General features: G+C 38.8%; 1 protein-coding gene across 2 annotated transcripts in view; it reads right to left on the bottom strand.

The window, feature by feature from the left end:
* Positions 1 to 20,192, bottom strand: part of LOC133559742 (phosphatidylinositol 3,4,5-trisphosphate 3-phosphatase and dual-specificity protein phosphatase PTEN) — a 54,672-nt gene that overhangs the window by 6,414 nt on the left and 28,066 nt on the right. Inside the window, exons 2-8 of one of the 2 annotated variants that reach the window (XM_061911801.1) lie at positions 11,355 to 11,439; positions 11,234 to 11,278; positions 11,113 to 11,156; positions 10,755 to 10,993; positions 6,317 to 6,458; positions 3,679 to 3,747; positions 3,078 to 3,244 (exon numbers count right to left, since the gene is read on the bottom strand). In XM_061911801.1, the coding sequence (XP_061767785.1) occupies positions 3,078 to 3,244; positions 3,679 to 3,747; positions 6,317 to 6,458; positions 10,755 to 10,993; positions 11,113 to 11,156; positions 11,234 to 11,278; positions 11,355 to 11,439 (791 nt within the window). The remainder of the gene's footprint in view (positions 1 to 3,077; positions 3,245 to 3,678; positions 3,748 to 6,316; positions 6,459 to 10,754; positions 10,994 to 11,112; positions 11,157 to 11,233; positions 11,279 to 11,354; positions 11,440 to 20,192) is intronic. The other variant, XM_061911802.1, reaches the window with a different exon arrangement.

Genomic DNA, 20,192 nt, shown 5'->3' with positions numbered 1-20,192 from the left:
GGAGGTGGGAGGAAGCCGGAGTACCCGGAGGGAACCCACACATTCACGGGGAGAACATGCAAACTCCACAAAGAAAGATCCTGAGCCTGGATTTGAACCCAGGACTGCAGGAACTTCGTATTGTGAGGCAGACGCACTAACCCCTCTGCCACCGTGAAGCCCCAGGCTAAGACCGATTTTTATTTTATTTTAATCTTCTATTTTTTTCTCCCATTCCCTCCTTGTTTACCTGTATCTCATCTTTTTTGTAAGGGGCGCTGGAAGCCGGCAGACCTGTCAGCAATCCTGTTCTGTCTCCCTGTAATGCTTGTCTGATCTTGAATGGGATTGTGCTGAAAATTGTAATTTTCCTGACGGAATAAAGTACTATCTAATATCTTTTAAAATGCGATATCTAATATCCATCCATCCATTTTCTACCGCTTATTCCCTTTTGGGGTCGCGGGGGGCGCTGGCGCCTATCTCAGCTACAATCGGGCGGAAGGCGGGGTACACCCTGGACAAGTCGCCACCTCAATCTAATAATGCAACAAAATGTTATCATATTTACTTAAGTACTTATAAATGAGTAGTAGATAGTAGTTTTTGCTTTCTTTGGGTTATTGTTTACTACTGACTTTGTTTTTCTCAAACAATTGTGTTAAAGAAAAGGAGGAACTAGTTTACGGTACATATTGTCTTATGTTAGACCACAGGTGATCTGGCCCGTCACATTTTAATATAACATTTTAATATAAAAATATACTTTAAAAAAATAATATTTTCATATTAAATAGTTGTTCTTTTCATTTTGACATTCAAAAAAATACATGAACTGAATGCTTATCTTTACATACATAACCTTTAAAATGTGATATCTAATAATGCAACAAAATGTCATCATATTTTACTTGAGTACTGTATTTTTCGGAGTAAAGGTCGCTCCAGAGTATATGTCGCACCTGCCGAAAATGCATAATAAAGAAGGGAAAAAACATATATACGTCGCACTGGAGTATATGTCGCATTTTGGGGGGAAATTTATTTGGTAAAACCCAACACCAAGAATAGAACATATAGAACATACTATACCTTTACCAAACTATCTGTCACTCCTAATCCATAAATCCCATGAAATCTTATACGTCTAGTCTCTTACGTGAATGAGCTAAATAATAATATTTAATATTTTAAGGTAATGTGTTAATAATTTCACACATAAGTCGCACCCCGGGCGGCCAAACTATGAAAAAAAACTGCGACTTATAATCCGAAAAACATGGTACTTAAATACCAGCGTGACTTGTGATTTCAAAGCAACGTATCAAATTGTGCACTGTACAAATGACAGACATTTCGGTAAAACTTTTTTTTTTTTACCAAAAACAACTTTGGTACAGTATGTTTACAGTAAAACACTACAAAATCTACAACTTTAGATGTTACCATAAAAGAGTTGTACTGTTTTTCCATTCCATTTACAGTATTATGCCGTGAAAAAACATTGCAACCTTTACGATTAAATTCCGGCAACTAAGCAAGTTTTCTTTTTTTTTTACACAAAAATCTTTTATTTTCTTTTTTTTCAAGCCAAGGTAAAAAAAAAAGTGAAAAGTCAAATGCTAGGGCAAAAATGCGACATTAAGAGGCGAATCCTTACACTTAAAAAAAAAGTCCTACATTTATAAGTGGCCCTGTGAGGGCGGACATAACTCAATGAAAACAAGTTAGTGCGTCAATAGCACTCCCCATAAATACATGAATATGTGCTCGGTATCGGCCAATCTCACTCATTGATTAGCATACACGCCTGATCAGAAAATCCCTCATTTCTATGGCATATGTGTCAAACTCAAGTCAGATCCGGCTTGACACGTTATTTACTGTGGCCTGCGAAAGCTTGGAAATAATGTATCATTGTTCTTACTCAATGTTTTCATTGTTTCCATTTTGACAGAATTTTTTTTTTATGTAATACAGGAAATTTCACATTTTAAACTTTGATATTATATGCTCATTGGGCCGGGCGATATATGTAATATACTGGGTATATCGCGGGGTTGTTGCTCTGCGATATAGCAAATGACTATATGGTGATATTGGAGTATACGTCCTCACGCAGTTGCTTTTAGCTGCTGGCATTACACTGCAGGAGTTTCTCACTCTCTTGTCTCTCCTCACACAGACATAAAACAAGCGCACCTTCTTACACACGTCACATACTGACACGAGTGCAACGTCATACGCCCTCGCCGAGCAGAGGTAGAGACATTGGTAACGTTAGCGGTGCGAGTGGTAATACAAGACAGAGAAGGTGCGAATCTAGTAACAAATGAAGTATTAATTCCCAAGAAAAACAGCAGAGGTCCATCGTCTGGTGGTGGTTTGGCTTCAAGCGGGAAGATGTCGAACAAGTATGCAAAAGCCTTGCTACAAAAAGTAGCGCCACTGCTAATGTGTAGCATCCTTTGAAAAGTCACCCACAAGAAAATGAAGAGTGCTTGAAACTCTGCATGTAGACATCTCGGCCGGTGCACCACACACAAAATGCGCAAGCAACCATTTCCACATCAACACCGTATGAAAAAAGTGGTCAACAACAGAAGGAGATAATGTCCGCAGTAACCTACCACATAGTGAAGGACATACACTATTTGATTTCCTATTATGCAGCTAATTTTTATTTGACACTTATATGGCAGTGCAGTGTTTGTCTTTTTTTTTCCATATCTTGAGTTGATTTATTTTGGAAAACCTTGTTCCATTGTTTAATGCATCCAGAGGGGCATCACAACAAAATTAAGCATAATAATGTGTTCATTCCACGACTATACATCGGTATCGGTTGATATCAGAATCGGTAATCAAGAGTTGGACCATATCGGGATATCGGCAAAAAATCCATTATCGGACATCTCTAACCCAAATGCATAGGCAATAATATAATGAGGCGATTACACTTTTCTATTCTCACTTTCACCGTTACAAGCAGCCCTCTGAAGGCAGCCATGGCTGCAACGTGGCCCTCCAAGAAAACAAGTTCGACATCCCTCATTTTTAAATGTCCTTGGACTTAAGCAGGAAGTGACCCGACTGACCTTTTTCATCATTTTGCTCTGCTTGTGGAAGAACTCCACCTTGATGTCGCCGCAGACGGGCAGAGGCTGCGGGAACTCGAAGAACATGTGCTTGTCCTCGCGCCGGGTGTGGGTGGGGTTGGATGTGTGGATCTTCACCTTCAGCTGGTAGACCACAAACTGGGGATCTGCAAGAGGCGGCGGCCACAGCGCCACATATGCCCAAGGTGCCATTGTCAGAAAAGGTTTTTTAAGCAAGTTGGACAGAATGTTGTTTGTTTTTTTTTTTTAAAGAAGAAGAAAAGGGGGAGGGTGGGAAATATTGTTATTGTGTGAGTAAACACATGCACTAAAATATAAAATAAGAGAAAGGAACATGCTATGAAATAAAACACCACTAAAGAGACCCAAAACCAGAGATGCAGGACCCTATTCTGATAGACTGCATCTTTTTCTTTTTGCCTCGTCGGGGGGGCGGAGCTAGTCCTATCCTGCCAGGCAAGTACATCTACTACCTAAAGACTGGTCCTGCCTGTGGATGCTGGATCTCTGGGGCCTTTTTTTTTTTATTTTGAAAAAACACATCGAGTGGAATAAAAATGAATTAAAAAGGCTCATTTACCCCAATGCCAATTCCCTTTCTTGAAGCCCTGAGGGGTCGGCTCGCTCCTGTTTTTAACGGTACTGTCCCCTTAGAGAGAGAGAAGGGAACATGGTCACAAACGGCAAAATGGGAAGTTTGGTGGAGGGGAACACAGCAGGCACAAACACAAGAAGGGTCCACACAAATATTTACACCAATATCAGAGGCAAACTATGACTGAAATGTTTGGTTATCAAATCTTTATATATATATACATACACAGTCGTACTCATAAGTTTACATACCCTGGGAGAATGTATGATTTCTTGGCCATTCTTCAGAGAATATGAATGATAACACATGCTTAAGTGAAGCTATTCATTGGCAAACTGTGTTTACTCTTTTTAATGACAAAAGAAAGTACCCAAATGACCCTGATCAAAAGTTTAAACATACCCCAGTGACTTTGATCTGATAGCATGCACACAAGTTGACACAAACAGGTTCGAATGGCTAATCAAGGTTCCAATCCTCACATGTGACCTGTTTGGTTGTAATTAATGTGTGTGTATAAAAGGTCAGTGAGTTTCTGGGCTTCTGACAGACCATTGAATCTTTCATCCAGTGCTGCACAGATGTTTCTGGATTCTGAGTCATGGGGAAGGCAAAATAATTGTCAAAGGATCAGCGAGAAAAGGTAATTGAACTGCAGGAAAGGGTTATAAAAAGATATCCAAGGAATTGAGAATGCTGATTAAGAAGTGGAAAATTAGGGATTCGGGTAGATTAGCAAAGATTTCAGCCACAATTGCGAGGAAAATTGTTCGAGATGCAAAGAAAAATTCACAAATAACTTCGGCTGAAATACAGGACTCTGAAAAATTGTGGTGTGGCTGTTTAAAGATGCACAATAAGTAGGCACTTGAAGAAAAATGGGCTGCATGTTATCAGATCAAAGTCACTGGGGTATGTAAACTTTTGATCAGGGTCATTTGGGTACTTTCTTTTGTCATTTTGATTTAAAAGGAGTAAACTGTTTGCCAATAAATAGCTTCACATAACCAGTGTGGTAGAAAGGTTTTTGTATTATTTGTATTCTCTGAAGAATGGCCAAGAATTCATAAATGTATGTACATTTCTGAGCACAACTGTATATATTCATGTGGACTTACAACCTAGACAAGCGAACAGGAGTGTGTTTGGTGTCTCACTCAGAATAGGGCCTTTCTTTTAGGAAAGGAGGGAAAGAGAAAAATCCATACAGGTTTGGTTGGGAGGAATTAAAGGGGAAGAAGCCACAGAAGTCATTAATAGACAAGATTTTTTTTTTCTTTAAACCAGAGCGTTTCCATCATACAAGAAAAATGGTGTGAGTCACACAGACTGTATGCATCAGTGCAGTGTTAAAGTAAACATAGCAGCGTCAAGTGCAGTATATTCATTACAAAATTCTGTCAACTTCTGTTAGTAGGAAATGACAGGAAGTATCAATACAAATGTTGTGAGCATTGACCAACTTCGTTTTTGTACAAAAGATCCCAACAGAGAGTAGAGCGCTCTTGTTAGTGGGAACACCCAACGTGCCTTATTTGATGCAGCTATTTGGTGAAAATTCTTATTGCATTTTTTTTTTTTTTAAATAAAAGGGCAGAAGTATCAACTTAGGATACACGATGGCAGCAGTGTTCAAATGTTTTGTCCAGGGGGCCACAGTGGGCTAAAAAAAACAATTTGGTCGAGGGCTAAAAGCCAACTCCCATGTAAAGTAAAGTCACGCGCGCACACACACACACACACACACATATATATATATATGTATATATATATATATACACATACACACACGTGTATATAAACACACACACACACACACACACACACACACACACACACACATATATAAATATATATACACACATATTTTTATATATACACATACACACATTCATGTGTGGCGCATTATAGCTGCTTGAGAACTACCTGCCAGAAGGTAGCATTTTTTCATATTTAATTTTAAATGTAAATGAACACAAAAGACTGGCAGTTTTATGTTTGGCATTTTTTTTTTTTGCCTTACTATACAGAAAATGAACCAAACGGTGATTATAGCGGGGGTTACACGTTACCATTCACCTAAAAAATTCATTATAAAGAAAAATGTTGCCAGTTTATGAATTATTTTGCGTTACATTTATATTTGATTCACAGTTGATTAAAAGAGAAATAAATACATTTGACATTACTGCTGAATTGCACCTAGCTAGGGAGCCACATGATTTAATGGCGTTAAATAATGTATCCCTATTTCACATTAATGTGGGTTAAGTGGCTGTAAAAGCACTAAACTAGTCAGCTCCTGTTGCAACACAGAGTTTGGAGGTATAAGTTTCCTCACTGAGGGTCTAATAATAATCTAAAAAGTTACATTTTCAGGTCAAGTTGACTTTGAGTAGCTCATCAGTAAGAATCTGTCCGCATTAAGCACGGTGGCCAATGGGATTCAGAAAACCTGAGAAGTAACAGCACCACTGAGGTACTGGCCATGACCTGCAGCGTTCAAATGCGAGCGTGGGCGAGTCCTACGTTGCGCCGGCCTCTCGTCCCGTGTGAACACGTGTGTGCGTGTGTGTGTCGGCCTAGTTTGCCGTTCCAAAAGTTGAACAGGAGTGTGACTCACTGCAAGTGCCCCCGCTGAACATGGGGAGAGTCTCAAACACCATTTTGTGGAAGAGCAGCGCCACCGGCTTGTACTCCAGCTGGTTCTTCAGTAGGAAGCTGTAGTAGTAGACGTAGCGGCGCTGGCTCGGGATCGTCACTCCCTGCAATGGCAAGAGGCGTGGTTCAGAGGACCAAACGCAGGCTTTTCTCCAAAGTGCTAAATGTACACCGCTGAGTCACTGACAATTTGATTAGGAGTGATGCAATGCAATGTTTGTGGTAATTGAAAATGTTATGGCATCAGTCTCTTCTGTTTTGAAGGATACATGCATGCTTTTTTTGGGGTGACTGACACGACCATTTATTGCATATCAGGCATGTCAGACAACCCCTCAAACATCAAAAAATTAAAAAAAGATCAACAATTGATGGAAATCTGACACTTTGAATTAGGGCTGGGCGATATATGGAATACACAGGTTATATCACGGGTTTGTCTCTGTGCAATATAGAAAATGACTATATCGTGATATTGGAGTAAACGTTCTCACGCAGTTGCTTTTAACTGCAAGCATTACACTGCAGGCGGTTCTCACTCTCTCTTGTCTCTCCTTCTCAATAAAACAAGCGCACCTTCTTACACCCGTATACGCCCTCGCGGAGCAGAGAGGTAGCGGCATGGGAAACGTTAGCTGTGTTGCGAGTGGTAATACGAGAGAGAGAGAAGGTACGAATCTGGTAACAAATGAAGGAAGAATTCATTCCCAAGAAAAACAGCAGGAGGTCCATCGTCTGGCGATGGTTTGGCTTCAAGCGGGAAGATGTTGAACAGACAACAGTAATATGTCAAGTATGCGGCAAAAGCGTTGCTACAAAAAGTAGCATTACTGCTAATATGTAGCATCATTTGAAAAGTTACCCGCTAGAGAATGAAGAGTGCTTGAAATTCTGCATGTCAACATCTCTGTTTGGTGCCACACCCACAAAATGCAGAGGCAACCATTTCCACATCAACACCGTATGAAAAAAATAGTCCACAACAGAAGGAGGTAACGTCTGCAGGAACCTACCACATTTCCTATTATGCAGCTTCTTTTTTTTTACACTTATTGAAATATATTGTTTGACATCATGAACATAAGTGCACTTTATTTGTTTTAAAATATTGTAGTGGCGTTCTGTACAAAAAGTGAACTTTAATTTAGTGTTGTTTTGATATGTCATCTTAGTGACATCATGCACAAAAGTGCACTAATAGATTGTTTGTAAATGTCTCTGACAATCTTGCACTTTCTGTTTTGGAAATGACATGAATGTTTGTGCCACTGTGCCAATAACTTTTTAATAAATACACTTTTAGTTGTGATTTCCCTCTCTGCATGAAAGTTTAAAAGTAGCATATATGAATGCAGTATGAAGTAGAATGTTTGAATGTAGACACATAGAATCATCATACTGCTGTCATTATATGCATCAAGTGTTCATTCAAGGCTAAGGCAAAATATGCAGATATATATTGTGAATCGCGACATGGCCTAAAAATATTGAATCACTTTGAATCACATACTGTCTTTTCCTTGAAGCCAAAGTCCAGTGTTGTCATAAATGCTAGTAAATAGCTTATGGAAATGTTTCATTTTTATATTTATTTATTTGATAGGGAAACAGAAACCAAAAAATATATGACGGAAATGGAAATCATAAAATAAAATAAAAACGATGGGGCGGGTCACAGACCGGTACTTTTTAGAGGCGGTATAGTACTGAATATAATTCTTAATTTCATTCTTTTCATGAAAATGCATACATCCAAGCCATATACAGTTCACACTTTCATTGTTTTTTTGTTTCCATGATTAGAAAAGCGCAGATGGAAGAATAATTATTCTATTTTTCTGCCCCCCTTTTTGAACACAAATTATTTTAGATGACTGTCACTGTTCTCTACACCAACACCCGAACTCCAACATACTTTTAATTTTCGTTTCAGCATTTTCACAAAAATCAGTTTGATATAATGCCCGTTGTCTCTTTTTGTAACTCTTTTTAAATACAAAAATATTCTTCAAACTTTAAGTCTTTCCTCAGATTCATTAGTGTCATGATTCCTTAGTATTGCGGTATTATACCAATACCGTTATACCGTACAACCCGAGTTTGGATATAACATTTTGGACCTTGGACATGTAAGGAACCCAGGCAATGTAGACGGTGAACAGCACTGATGCAGACTGAGGGGATGAAGTCATCTGCTTTCTGACTTTGCATCAGAGCTTGAACAGAGGCAGGATGCTGCCTGTGTGTAAAGAGGATGCTGGGGTGTGTGGTTTGAATACTTGACACTCACTTTTCCCCCACCTGGTTTGCTGAAAGCATTTGTTTCAAAAAGCAAAGGTCCTCTCTTTTGGCTTGGATGCAGAATGTTTGGGGGATTTGTCAAAGTGTTTTTTATTAAGGGCCACATGGCAGTTAAAGGCCGCTTGTAACAGTGAATAATGTATGAATTTGCCTCAAAATTTCATTATATAAATTGTTTTAACTAGACTGTCAATTTGACAGTAAAAACTTAACATTTACAAACTTTTACTGTAAAATAGTGTTTTTATAATTTTTTTACATCATTTTACGGTAAATGAAAAAAATTGTTTTTTGGGGGGTTTTCATGTAAAAATCTAGCACCTTAGTTGCCAGATTTTTTGTGTTAAATTGACATTGGTTTTTACAACATAATATTGTTCATGGAAGACAGTACAAGTTCTTTTTTTATTTTGGCAATTTAGCTGGCAGATTTTCTACCGTAAAAACAAACGTCTTTCCATTTACAGTAATACACCATTAAAAACAACAACCCTAGATTTTACAGTTAAAAGCTGGCAGCTTAGTAGCCAGAATGTTTGTGTTGTATTGACATTGGTTTTTACAACATGATATTGTTGAAGAGGATGGATAGATTGCACACTAGACTGTATCTCGCGGCACACTAATGTGGTTGAAAAACACTGGGCTAAGCGAACTAATGAGCTTGTTTTGGGCACCTGACGTCTCCCAGTTCTTCTAGTCATTGCGGCGTTTAGGCAAGAGAAACAGCAAGTACCTGCGGCATTTTTTATTGATATTTCATTAAAAAAGGAGGAAGTGATATCTTGACACGAAAATGAATGTTTAAAAACACGGGGAAACACGGCGGAAATTTCACATGCCTGATTCATACACTGTACATACAGTACAGGCCAAAGGTTTGGACACACCTCTATTTTCATGACTATTTACATTGTAGATTGTCACTGAAGGCATCAAAACTATGAATGAAAACACGTGGAGTTATGTACTTAACAGAAAAAGGTGAAATAACTAAAACATGTTTTATATTCTATCCATTCATCCATCCATCTATTTCCTACCACTTGTCCCTTTAGGGTTCGTGGGGGGTTCTGGAGACTGTCTCAGCTCCATTTAGACGGAAGGCGGAGCACACCCTGGACAAGTCGCCACCTCATCACAGGGCCAACACAGATAGACAGACAACATTCACACACTAGGGCCAATTTAGTGTTGCCAATCAACCTATCCCCAAGTGCATGTCTTTGGAGGTGGGAGGGGCCTATTCCCAGGTGCATGTCTTTGGAAGTGGGGGGGGCCTATCCCCGGGTGCATGTCTTTGGAGGATGGATGAAGCCGGTGTACCCGGAGGGAATCCACACAGCCACGGGGAGAACATTCAAACGCCACACCGGGATCGAACCAAGGTCTGTCATATTGTGAGGCACACACACTAACCTCTAGTTTCTTCATAATAGCCACCCTTTGCTCTGATTACTGCCTTGCACGCTGCTAGCATTCTCTTGATGAGCTTCAAAATGGTTTTCACTTCACAGGTGTGCTTGAAGCTCATGGAGAGAATGCCAAGAGTGTGCAAAGCAGTAATCAGAGCAAAGGGTGGCCATTTTGAAGAAATCCAATCCACTTTATTTGTATAGCACATTTAAACAGAATTGTTTCCAAAGTGCTGCACAACAATATTAAAAACTAGGGATGTCCGATAATCTTGGACTGCCAATATTATCGGCCGATAAATGCTTTAAAATGTTTTAGCAGAAATTATCGATATCGAAAATGTATGACTTTTTAAAACGCCGCTGTGTACACGGACGTAGGGAGAAGTATAGAGCGCCTTATATTCCAGGGCGACTTATGTTTTTTTCCTTCTTTATACTCCGAAAAATACGGTACATAACTCTACGTGTTCATTCATATTTTTAATGTGACAATCTACAATGTAAATAGTCATGGAAATAAAGTAAAGGCATTGAATGAGAAGGTGTGTCCAAACTTTTGGCCTGTACTGTACTGTAACTAAATCTCATCTTTCATTTTGTGGAAAAGTGGGGTTGTCTTATATTCGTGCAGTCGGGTATTGCACAGGAACACTGCACAAACTGAAGCTGGACAAATCTTACCTTCTTGTCCCGTGTCCTGACCTCGCCGTAAAAGTCGAGCGCTTCTTGGGCCTCCAAGAACTTGCCGCGATGGAGGAGATAGGCGCAGATCATAACTCCGGTGCGGCCCTTGCCGGCCTTACAGTGGATGGCCGCCACGTGATTGTCGTCCTCGCTGAGCCACTGGTCCAGGTCTTCGCAAAAGGGCTTGATCAGCTCCAGCTGAGGGGGGTTGTGGTCTTCGAAGGGGTACTGTGCAACTGGCCACGTCAGAGGAGAGAAGAGCAAGTCGGTGAGACTTTAACAAGTGTTTGTGTGTGTGTGAGTCACCAGGTGTTTGGGTTATGAGAAGTGGAAAACAGGAATAAAAGCGCCGTACCTCTGCAGTTAAATTTGGCAGCGTCGTAGTGTCTTTCTGCGCAGCTGAAAAGTGAACAACATCCAGTCAGGAATCCCACAGAAGCAAACCCACAGAGTGGAAAGAACGTGGAAACACTTACAGGTTGTAGATTTTGTAATGGTTTTTATGCTTTGAATCCAAAAACCTGTTCAAGAAGAGAGAAAATTAGGAGCAAATTCAAAAAACGTCCAAACGGCAGCCGAGGGCGTGCCAGGACTCACCGTACTACGTCGTCTATATTATTTCTGTACACGCCTTCAAGTCGCTCCGCAGGAAAGCCCATGGCGATGATGTTTGGGTAGATATCTGGTCAGCCGGGGGTCAAGGAGCAGGACAGTATGTGTGTCGGTGGCAATTAGGCCTTAAAAGGGGGCGCAGTGCGATGCTGGCGACAGAATGAGTTACCGTATTTTTCGGACTATAAGTCGCAGTTTCTTTTTCATAGTTTGGCCGGGGGTGCGACATATACTCCAGAGCGACTTATGTGTGAAATTATTAAGACATTACCGTAAAATATCAAATAATATTATTTATCTCATTCGCGGAAGAGACAAAGAAAATGTCAGCAATCGTCACACACACGTCAACCAATAAGAACTCGGTGGGGGAGGGTCATGGCAAAAGTGCATTGTGGGTCATGGATTGCTAACTGCTATATGCTACTGCTGTAGCTATTACAATGGATCATTTCATCGTTGGCGGTAACTTATAAAATGTGAGAAGGGCTGAACAAAAATGGAAATCATGTAGTGCGGATTTCAAGCTGGATGTAGTGAAATATGCAGCAGAAAAGGACAAGAGGAAGCGGCGCATACCTTTGGAGTTGGCAGAGTTGTTTAGAAGCGACATCGAGGAAGAAGATTGCATGGGATTTATGGATTAGGAGTGAGAGACAGTTTGGTAAAGGTATAGCATGTTCTATATGTTCTAGTTATTTGAATGACTCTTACCATAATATGTTAGGTTAACATAGCAGTTGCTTATTTATGCCTCATATAATCTACACTTATTCAGCCTGTTGTTCACTGTTCTTTATTTATTTTAAATTGCCTTTCAAATGTCTATTTTTGGTTTTGGGTTTTATCAAATAAATTTCCCCCAAAAATGCGAGTTATACTCCAGTGTGACGTATATATGTTTTTTTCCTTCTTTATAATGCATTTTCGGCCGGTGCGACGTATACTCCAGAGCGATTCATAATCCGAAAAATACGGTACTTGTTTGGCTACTTAACAAGACGTTGCCATTGCTAGGAATTAGAGCTGGAGTACATGAACGAAGGCGTGAGCAACAGACCGTGACAAAGTTTCAAGCCGACGTCAACACCGCGATGTCATTATAGTCGCGGCGAGATGGGAGCGCAGGAGGGACGCTGATCTGTGTGTGTGTGTGTGTGTGGTGACAGATGGCCTTGACAGTGAGGAGAAAGGACATGGGGGGAGCCAGGCCCACATGTGGGTGCACGAGAGGAGAGCCTCCGCTCCCTGACCTGTAGGTATTTTTAGTGGCCAAAAGTTATATCAGAGGCAACGCTTCGTATGGTCATCACTGGAGTCACACAGTCCAGGTGGGAATATTTGGGCACCTGCCAGTTCAATTACGTTTCAAGCGGTACGAATCTATTATTTACTCATCTTAATTACTATATAGAAAAATTATATATTGTATAGCAGGCCTGCACAATTATTTTGACTCAGGGAGCCAAATTTAGAGGGAAAAAATGTTTCTGGGGGCCAGTATATCTGATTTTTAGGAACACCAATACAAAACCTCACAATAATGTCTGATTTAATGCAAAAAATTTATGACAGAGCGCCTTAAAAAACATAATGGAATTTTTACATTTTTTTTACTGAATGAGACACCCAGAATGTACATGAAAATAAAGAACGTGGTGTTTACAATATTAATGATGGACGATAAATCACAGAAAATTGACAAGTCGGTGTTTAAGAAACACTTTAAGACCAATGTCTTGGAAAAATATATCACTCTTGAATCAACACAGCAGTTAATACTATGATTATTGTTAAATACAAACTAAACGTGGGGTATAAATAATAATTAGAGATGTCCGATAATATCGGACTGCCGATATTATCGGTCGATAAAATGCTTTAAAATGTAATATAATAAAAAAAAAAAAATAAAAAAATAAAAAATATAATTCACTAATATCGGAAATTACCGGTATCGGTTTCAAAAAGTAAAATTAATGACTTTTTAAAACGCCGCTGTACTGAGTGGTACACGGACGTAGGGTGAAGTACGGATCAGTGGCGTCACCCAGTCATACTTGACAACCCTCCCGATTTCCCCCGTAGGCTCACAAATTTCAGTGCCCCTTCCGAAAATCTCCCGGGGCAACCATTCTTCCGATTTCCACCCGGACAAGAATATTGGGGGGGTGCCTTAAAGGCACTGCCTTTGCGTGCCGGACCAATCACATGATATCGGCGGCTTTTCACACACACAAGTTAATACAAAGCGTACTTGGTCAACAGCCATACAGGTCACACTGAGGGTGGCCGTATAAACAACTTTAACACTGTTACAAATATGCGAACCCACACCAAACATGAATGACAAACATCCGTACTGTAACACAACGGAACAAATATCCTGAACCCCTTGCAGCACTAACTCTTCCGGGAGCTACAATATACACCTCTGCCACCCCCCCACCCCAACCTCCTCATGCTCTCTCGGGGAGAGCATATCCCAAATTCCAAGCTGCTGTTTTGAAGCATGTTAAAAAAAAAATGCTCTTTGTGACTTAAATAATAAATATGGCAGTGCCATGTTGGCATTTTTTTCCATAACTTGAGTTGATTTATTTTGGAAAACCTTGTTACATTGTTTAATGCATCCAGCGGGGCATCACAACAAAATTAAGCACAGTAATGTGTTCATTCCACAACTTTATATATATGTATGGGTTGATATTGGAATCGGTAATTAAGAGGTGGACAATATCGGATATCGGCAAAAAAGCCATTATCGGACATCTGTAATAATAATGAAAGTATAATAGTTTGTATATAGTATATAATTGGTACAAAGCTTTAACTAACACATGTACAAGAATATTTTACATGTCTTTACTGTGTATATAATAGAACAGTGTTTATGTCGTGTACAAGGTGTATTTATAATATGTTGTGCAAAGGAAATGGTAGATTTCTTGGAAGCTCATCTTGTATTTGACATTGTTTGTAGGGTTAGGCACACAAAGTGTTCAACTTCAGCCTAAACCCTTTCGGTCTGCAACATTTTCAATGTATGAATGCACAACTGTTTGTTTATTTTGTTGACCACTGACTGAAGAACAATAAACTAAACTAAACATGAATGTCCCACACCCTCTTGATCGACATATTTTACAATTAAGCAAAACGCAACAAAACTGCAACAAACAGCAAAATATGAACAAGAAGGGTAAAAAAAAAAAAACACCTACAATTTGATATATCACTAGGCTTTACAACTTTGTTGTAAACATCTCCTTCCGCGTCTGTCTCTGACTGCCGCATTTCAGGCTGGCTGCTCTGGAAACACTCAGTGGAAACGCTCCCCTCCCACACTGCTATCATTTGCTTTGAGTGCCTGGTATTTTTATCTATTTATCTCTGATTTTATGTGTTATGAATTTGCACTAAATTAGTTTTGCTTACAATTTCCTTGTAAAATGACAATAAAGATATATTCTATTCTATTCTATTTAGATTACCATAGTAACTACTATATCAAGCAAAAGCGCAAAATTCCAACCATTGAAATACTTTGTATACTTCAAGACTTACGGTCATTTGAAAACATCACTGCACATCATAATGGCGGCTACAGTTTCAATCTTAAAGATCTAAAAAAAAATATTTGAAAAGCTTAATTTTGTCTCTGTTAATTTGCCCAGGTCAGTTGTACAGTGTTACGTATTTTTCGGACTACAAGTCGCAGTTTTTTTTCATAGTTTGGCCAGGGGTGCGACTTATACTCAGGAGTGACTTGTGTGAGAAATTATTAACTCATTACCGTAAAATATCAAATAATATTATTTAGCTCATTCGCGTAAGAGCCTAGATGTATAAGATTTCATGGGATTTATGGATTAGGAGTGAGAGATAGTTTGGTAAAGGTATAGCATGTTCTATATGTTATAGTTATTTGAATGACTCTTACCATAATATGTTAGGTTAACATAGCAGTTGCTTATTAATGCCTCATATAACCTACACTTATTAAGCCTGTTGTTCACTATTCTTTATTTATTTTAAATTGCCCTTCAAATGTCTATTTTTGGTGTTGGATTTTATCAAATACATTTCCCCAAAAAATGCGACTTAAATATATTTTTTTCCTTCTGTATTATGCATTTTCGGCAGGTGTGACTTATACTCCGGAGTGAATTATACACCGAAAAATACAGTAGATATGTATAGTATCTAATTATTAATATGCATAGAAGAGCTCTTTTGGCTACTGCATAATTTCCATGTTGTGGATGTTAGTGGCACAGCACAGACTGGCTAAGTGAGAACATTAGACAGCTACTAAGTGAACAAATAAAAATCCTTACATGGCGAGCAGACATACTTGATTTAATTTTCTTGTCTTCTGAAACCGCAGAATGTTCAGACACTTTTCTCCAGTCACCATAAACTTGCGGCTCAAAAAAGCTTGTCGTCTGTCTACACATTCATATCTGCGGTGGAAAGAGTTGGCGGCCGGCAGCCAAACTTTGTGTACGTTATTGTCTCTGCGACTTATTAATCCACTTGCCAAGTTCCTCTATTATTAGCCGGTTACTCTGCGGTCCCAGTTACACTTCTGTTCAAGTGTTTTCTTCTTGTTTCACTGCCTCACATTTAAGCCAGTCTCAGGTCTGCGCTCGATTGCTGTATAAAACCATCTGTATTACTTTAATTCACATACATAAATAATCGATGTTTGGACATTTGTCTATCGAGTTAGCATCGTCCATGTTCTAACCGTGATGCATCTGTGAATCCATTATTTTCCCCTACTTCTTACCACATCCCCTCATAAATATCAAACTCAGACATGGTTGGTGACAATAGGTGTGGTAAGTAAAAATTCAAAGGGATCTCCTTTAGGCTCTAATTAAGCATCAGAAAGGTGCTTTTAGCTTTCCACGTTCGGATCATGGGTTTGTAAACGTGCTCGGTTACCACCCATGTCCACATCTGATTTGCATGTTTACACAAAAAAACGTTTGTTTTTTTTTAAATAAAATTGAAACTTGACTCGTCTTTTCGACAACTGCATTTGTGTAAATTGGCTGTAGGCAACCACCAGCTTTGTTTATTACAACTACACATGTCAGTAGGAACATTTGAAGCCATGGTAGCTTTATGGACCTCTGCTACTCATCATTTGGCATACTTTGTAGACCAAAACACGCACGATGTGGTTCTCTCAAGTAATCCTCTGGTTACGGTTGGATTATTTCTGTAATTGATGCGCTATTTGGATTTTTAAGTGCTACAATTTCCAGTGTTTTTCTGAAAAATGTCTAAAGAAAATGCACAGATGAAAAAGCCTCATTAGGGCAGAGGTTAAAAATTAAGATAGAATTAACCCCTCGCTAAAAACTACAGATAGAAGAGCATCTTTGAATGCCTTAAACTTGCAGAAAATGGAATTGAGGGCCAAACACTGCTTTTGTCAGTGTAGAAGAAGAAAATAACAGCAACTTAGTTAAACACTTTAGTTTCATTATCTGCTACTCTGGAAGTGGACTTGCAGGCAGGCACAGAACGTCTTTGTGACTCAACTACTGTATTGGTCTCGACTGGGAGAATAAATACACCCATTAACCTATTCAGAAAAATACATTTTTATGTGTATATGTGTGTGCGTGTGTATATATATATATATATATATATATATATATATATATATATAACATTTTTATGTATATCTCTTTATATAACATGTTGTAACAGGTTGGAATTGGGGGTTAAATCACCAAAAATAATTCCCTGGCGCGACACTGCTGCTGCTCACTGCTCCCCTCACCTCACCTCCCAGGGGGTGATCAAGGGGATGGGTCGAATGCAGAGGACAAATTTCACCACACTTAGTGTGTGTGTGACAATCATTGGTACCGTATTTTTCGGATTATAAATCGGTCCGGAGTATACATCGCTCAGGCCGAAAATGCATAATAAAGAAGGAAAAAAACATATAAGTCGCACTGAAGTCACATTTTTGCGGGAAATTTATTTGATAAAATCCAACACCAAGAATAGACATTTGAAAGGCAATTTAAAATAAATAAAGAACAGTGAACAACAGGCTGAATAAGTGTAGGTTATATGAGGCATAAATAAGCAACTGCTATGTTAAGCTAACATATTATGGTAAGAGTCATTCAAATAACTATAACATATAGAACATGCTATACCTTTACCTAACTATCTCTCACTCCTAATCCATAAATCCCATGAAATCTTCTTCCTGGATGTCGCTTCTAAACAACTCTGCCAACTCCAAGGTATGCGCCGCTTCCTCTTGTCCTTTTCTGCTGCATATTTCACTACGTCCAGCTTGTAATCTGCACTACATGATTTCCTTTTCAACGCCATTTTTGTTCAGCCCTTCCCAGTTTTAATAAGTTACTGCCAACGATGAAATGATCCATTTTAATAGCTACGGCAGTAGCATAAAGCAGTTAGCATTCCATGACCCACAATGCACTTCAGCCATGAACCTCCCCCGCAGAATTCTTATTGGTTGACGTGTGTGTGACGATTGCTGACATTTTCTGCATCTTTTCCGCGAATGAGATAAATAATATTATTTCATATTTTACGGTAATGTGTTAATAATTTCACAAATAAGTCGCTCCGGAGTATGTGTCGCACCCCCGGCCAAACTATGAAAAAAACTGCGACTCATAGTCCGAAAAATACGGTACTTTAACTTAACTAAAAACTCTGTAGAGGAACATTGTGTTCAAATCATTTTGAGTTTGTGGATAAAATAACACTTTGTTCCTGACATAATCATTGAACTTGTTTTTTTTTGTATACTTTATTTTACAGTACATTAAATTCAATGTACTTTAATCAAATATAAACTACATAATTAAAGTTTTTTAAAAAACTCCACAATCTGGGTTGCTGAGGCTAAAACTTGGCATGGGATGACATAAAATGGGCAATGAACATGTCTGCTCTCAATTATTGTTGCCACTTCTGAGTTTTAAACCCAATGAGCAATCCATTAGATACATGTACTAAATGTTTCAACACATCAGGCTAATGATTAGGTGGTAATCTTAGGCCACTTCACAATTCAATTACAATTTAGACTTAGACAAACTTTGTGTATATTAATGCAGTTTTACAAATCTTTTTGTTTCACTAAAAAAGCGTTTTAACACTTGCAACTTTAAAACAGTCAATTTGTAATAAAAAGTTAAATTAATTCCCCCATCCATCAAATTCATTGAAATGTGCGCAAAACTGGAACCTAAGTGTCCTATAATAAAAATGGTCTGAATTTTCAGTGAAGTGGCTCGGTGCAGTCAGCCAAATTTTAGATCTGTCTGCATGACTTTATTTACAATAAATAAATCTATTATTGATCTTTATTACGCAATTTCACAACTGTCAATGTCCGAATTGCAATGCATCTAAATATCCATTATTTCCCCCACCTCTAGTATGGAGAATAAGGGAGCCAGGAAAAAATGTATCAACATCCAATCGGCGATTCTTATTCATTCAATTCTGCAACCATTTTTAAAGATGTTTTTAGACCATCTTTGTGCTTACTCGAATCCATCAGTAGCCGAGAAGAGCTTTTGTAAACTGTACCCCGTTTTGAAGGAGTTGTATTATTTACCCACCAAATAATTAGGGATGTAACAGTTTTGCAGATACCGCGATGTTTCGGTTTCAAAGTCTTTACAATAACACCGTGACGCCTGGCGCTATGAAACAAAAACTTGGTGTGTAGTTTTTTCCGGCGCTTTACAATGGCCAGGTTTGAAAATATACAAATTCTCCCAGAATCCTCTGCGCAGCCCGGAATATGGAAGTCAAGTGTGTTTGTTGTTGATGAGAGGAATTATTTTTTCGGACAGTTCTTGAAAATGTCATCAAAATCTATGCATAACTCTTTGAGTTCCGCTGCAAACAAACGACAGAGCCAGCGGGGAATATGAGGAAACTACTTGATGAATCTTCAATCCATCCACCCTTGTTTCTCTGGATGTCGCGTGACGCCTGGAGTCTGTCTGCTGAGACAAGACAAGTCACCACCTCATAAACTGACATCCAGAAAAGATATTTGAAGCCGGTGCAGCCAAAACATCAGTTTGTGTGCTATTTACATAACTAAAAGTTGAATTGTCAGTTAACTTCTCAGACAAACAACATATTCCAGACTGGTATAAACATGTTGAACACAAGTTGAAAGACACTCAAGTGACAGGATGTTTACATTGTCACTTAACCCCAAGGCCAAAGCTGTTTTTTTTTCTACATGCTTTTTTATTTCTCTTTGCCATTTGGCCTAATTGAACCCTAATGAGAATAAAAACTAACAGTCATTTTTGATATGATGTCCATAAGTACACAAACATGTACTTCATGTTTAGCGACATGCTATACACTTTTTTTTTCAAAATTCAATTGTATGTTATACTCTTCTAACACCCCCAGATGGCAGTATAAGTGTCCACATAAGCGGCCATAAGACCCCAATTCAGTGGTGTACACAATTTTGGAAATAAGAACTAAAAGGTGCAGTCCACACATGTGGCCACTAAGGCTTTAGAGCAGGCCTGGCCAATTATTTTGACTCGGGGGCCACGATTAGAGAAAAAAATGTGTCTGGGGGCCGGTATATCTATTTTTAAGAACACTTATACAAAACCTCACAATAATGTCTGATTGAATGCTAAAAACGTTATGATGGATGGCCTTAAAAAACATAATAGAATTTTACATTTTTATACGAACGATAAAACACTGAATATTGACAAAATATGGACGTCACACCCGCTGTTGATCGACACATTTTACAAT

The sequence above is a fragment of the Nerophis ophidion genome, linkage group LG09, assembly GCF_033978795.1.
Source record: "Nerophis ophidion isolate RoL-2023_Sa linkage group LG09, RoL_Noph_v1.0, whole genome shotgun sequence".
NCBI classification, from domain to species: domain Eukaryota; kingdom Metazoa; phylum Chordata; class Actinopteri; order Syngnathiformes; family Syngnathidae; genus Nerophis; species Nerophis ophidion.
This window is presented reverse-complemented; position numbering and strand designations above follow the sequence as displayed.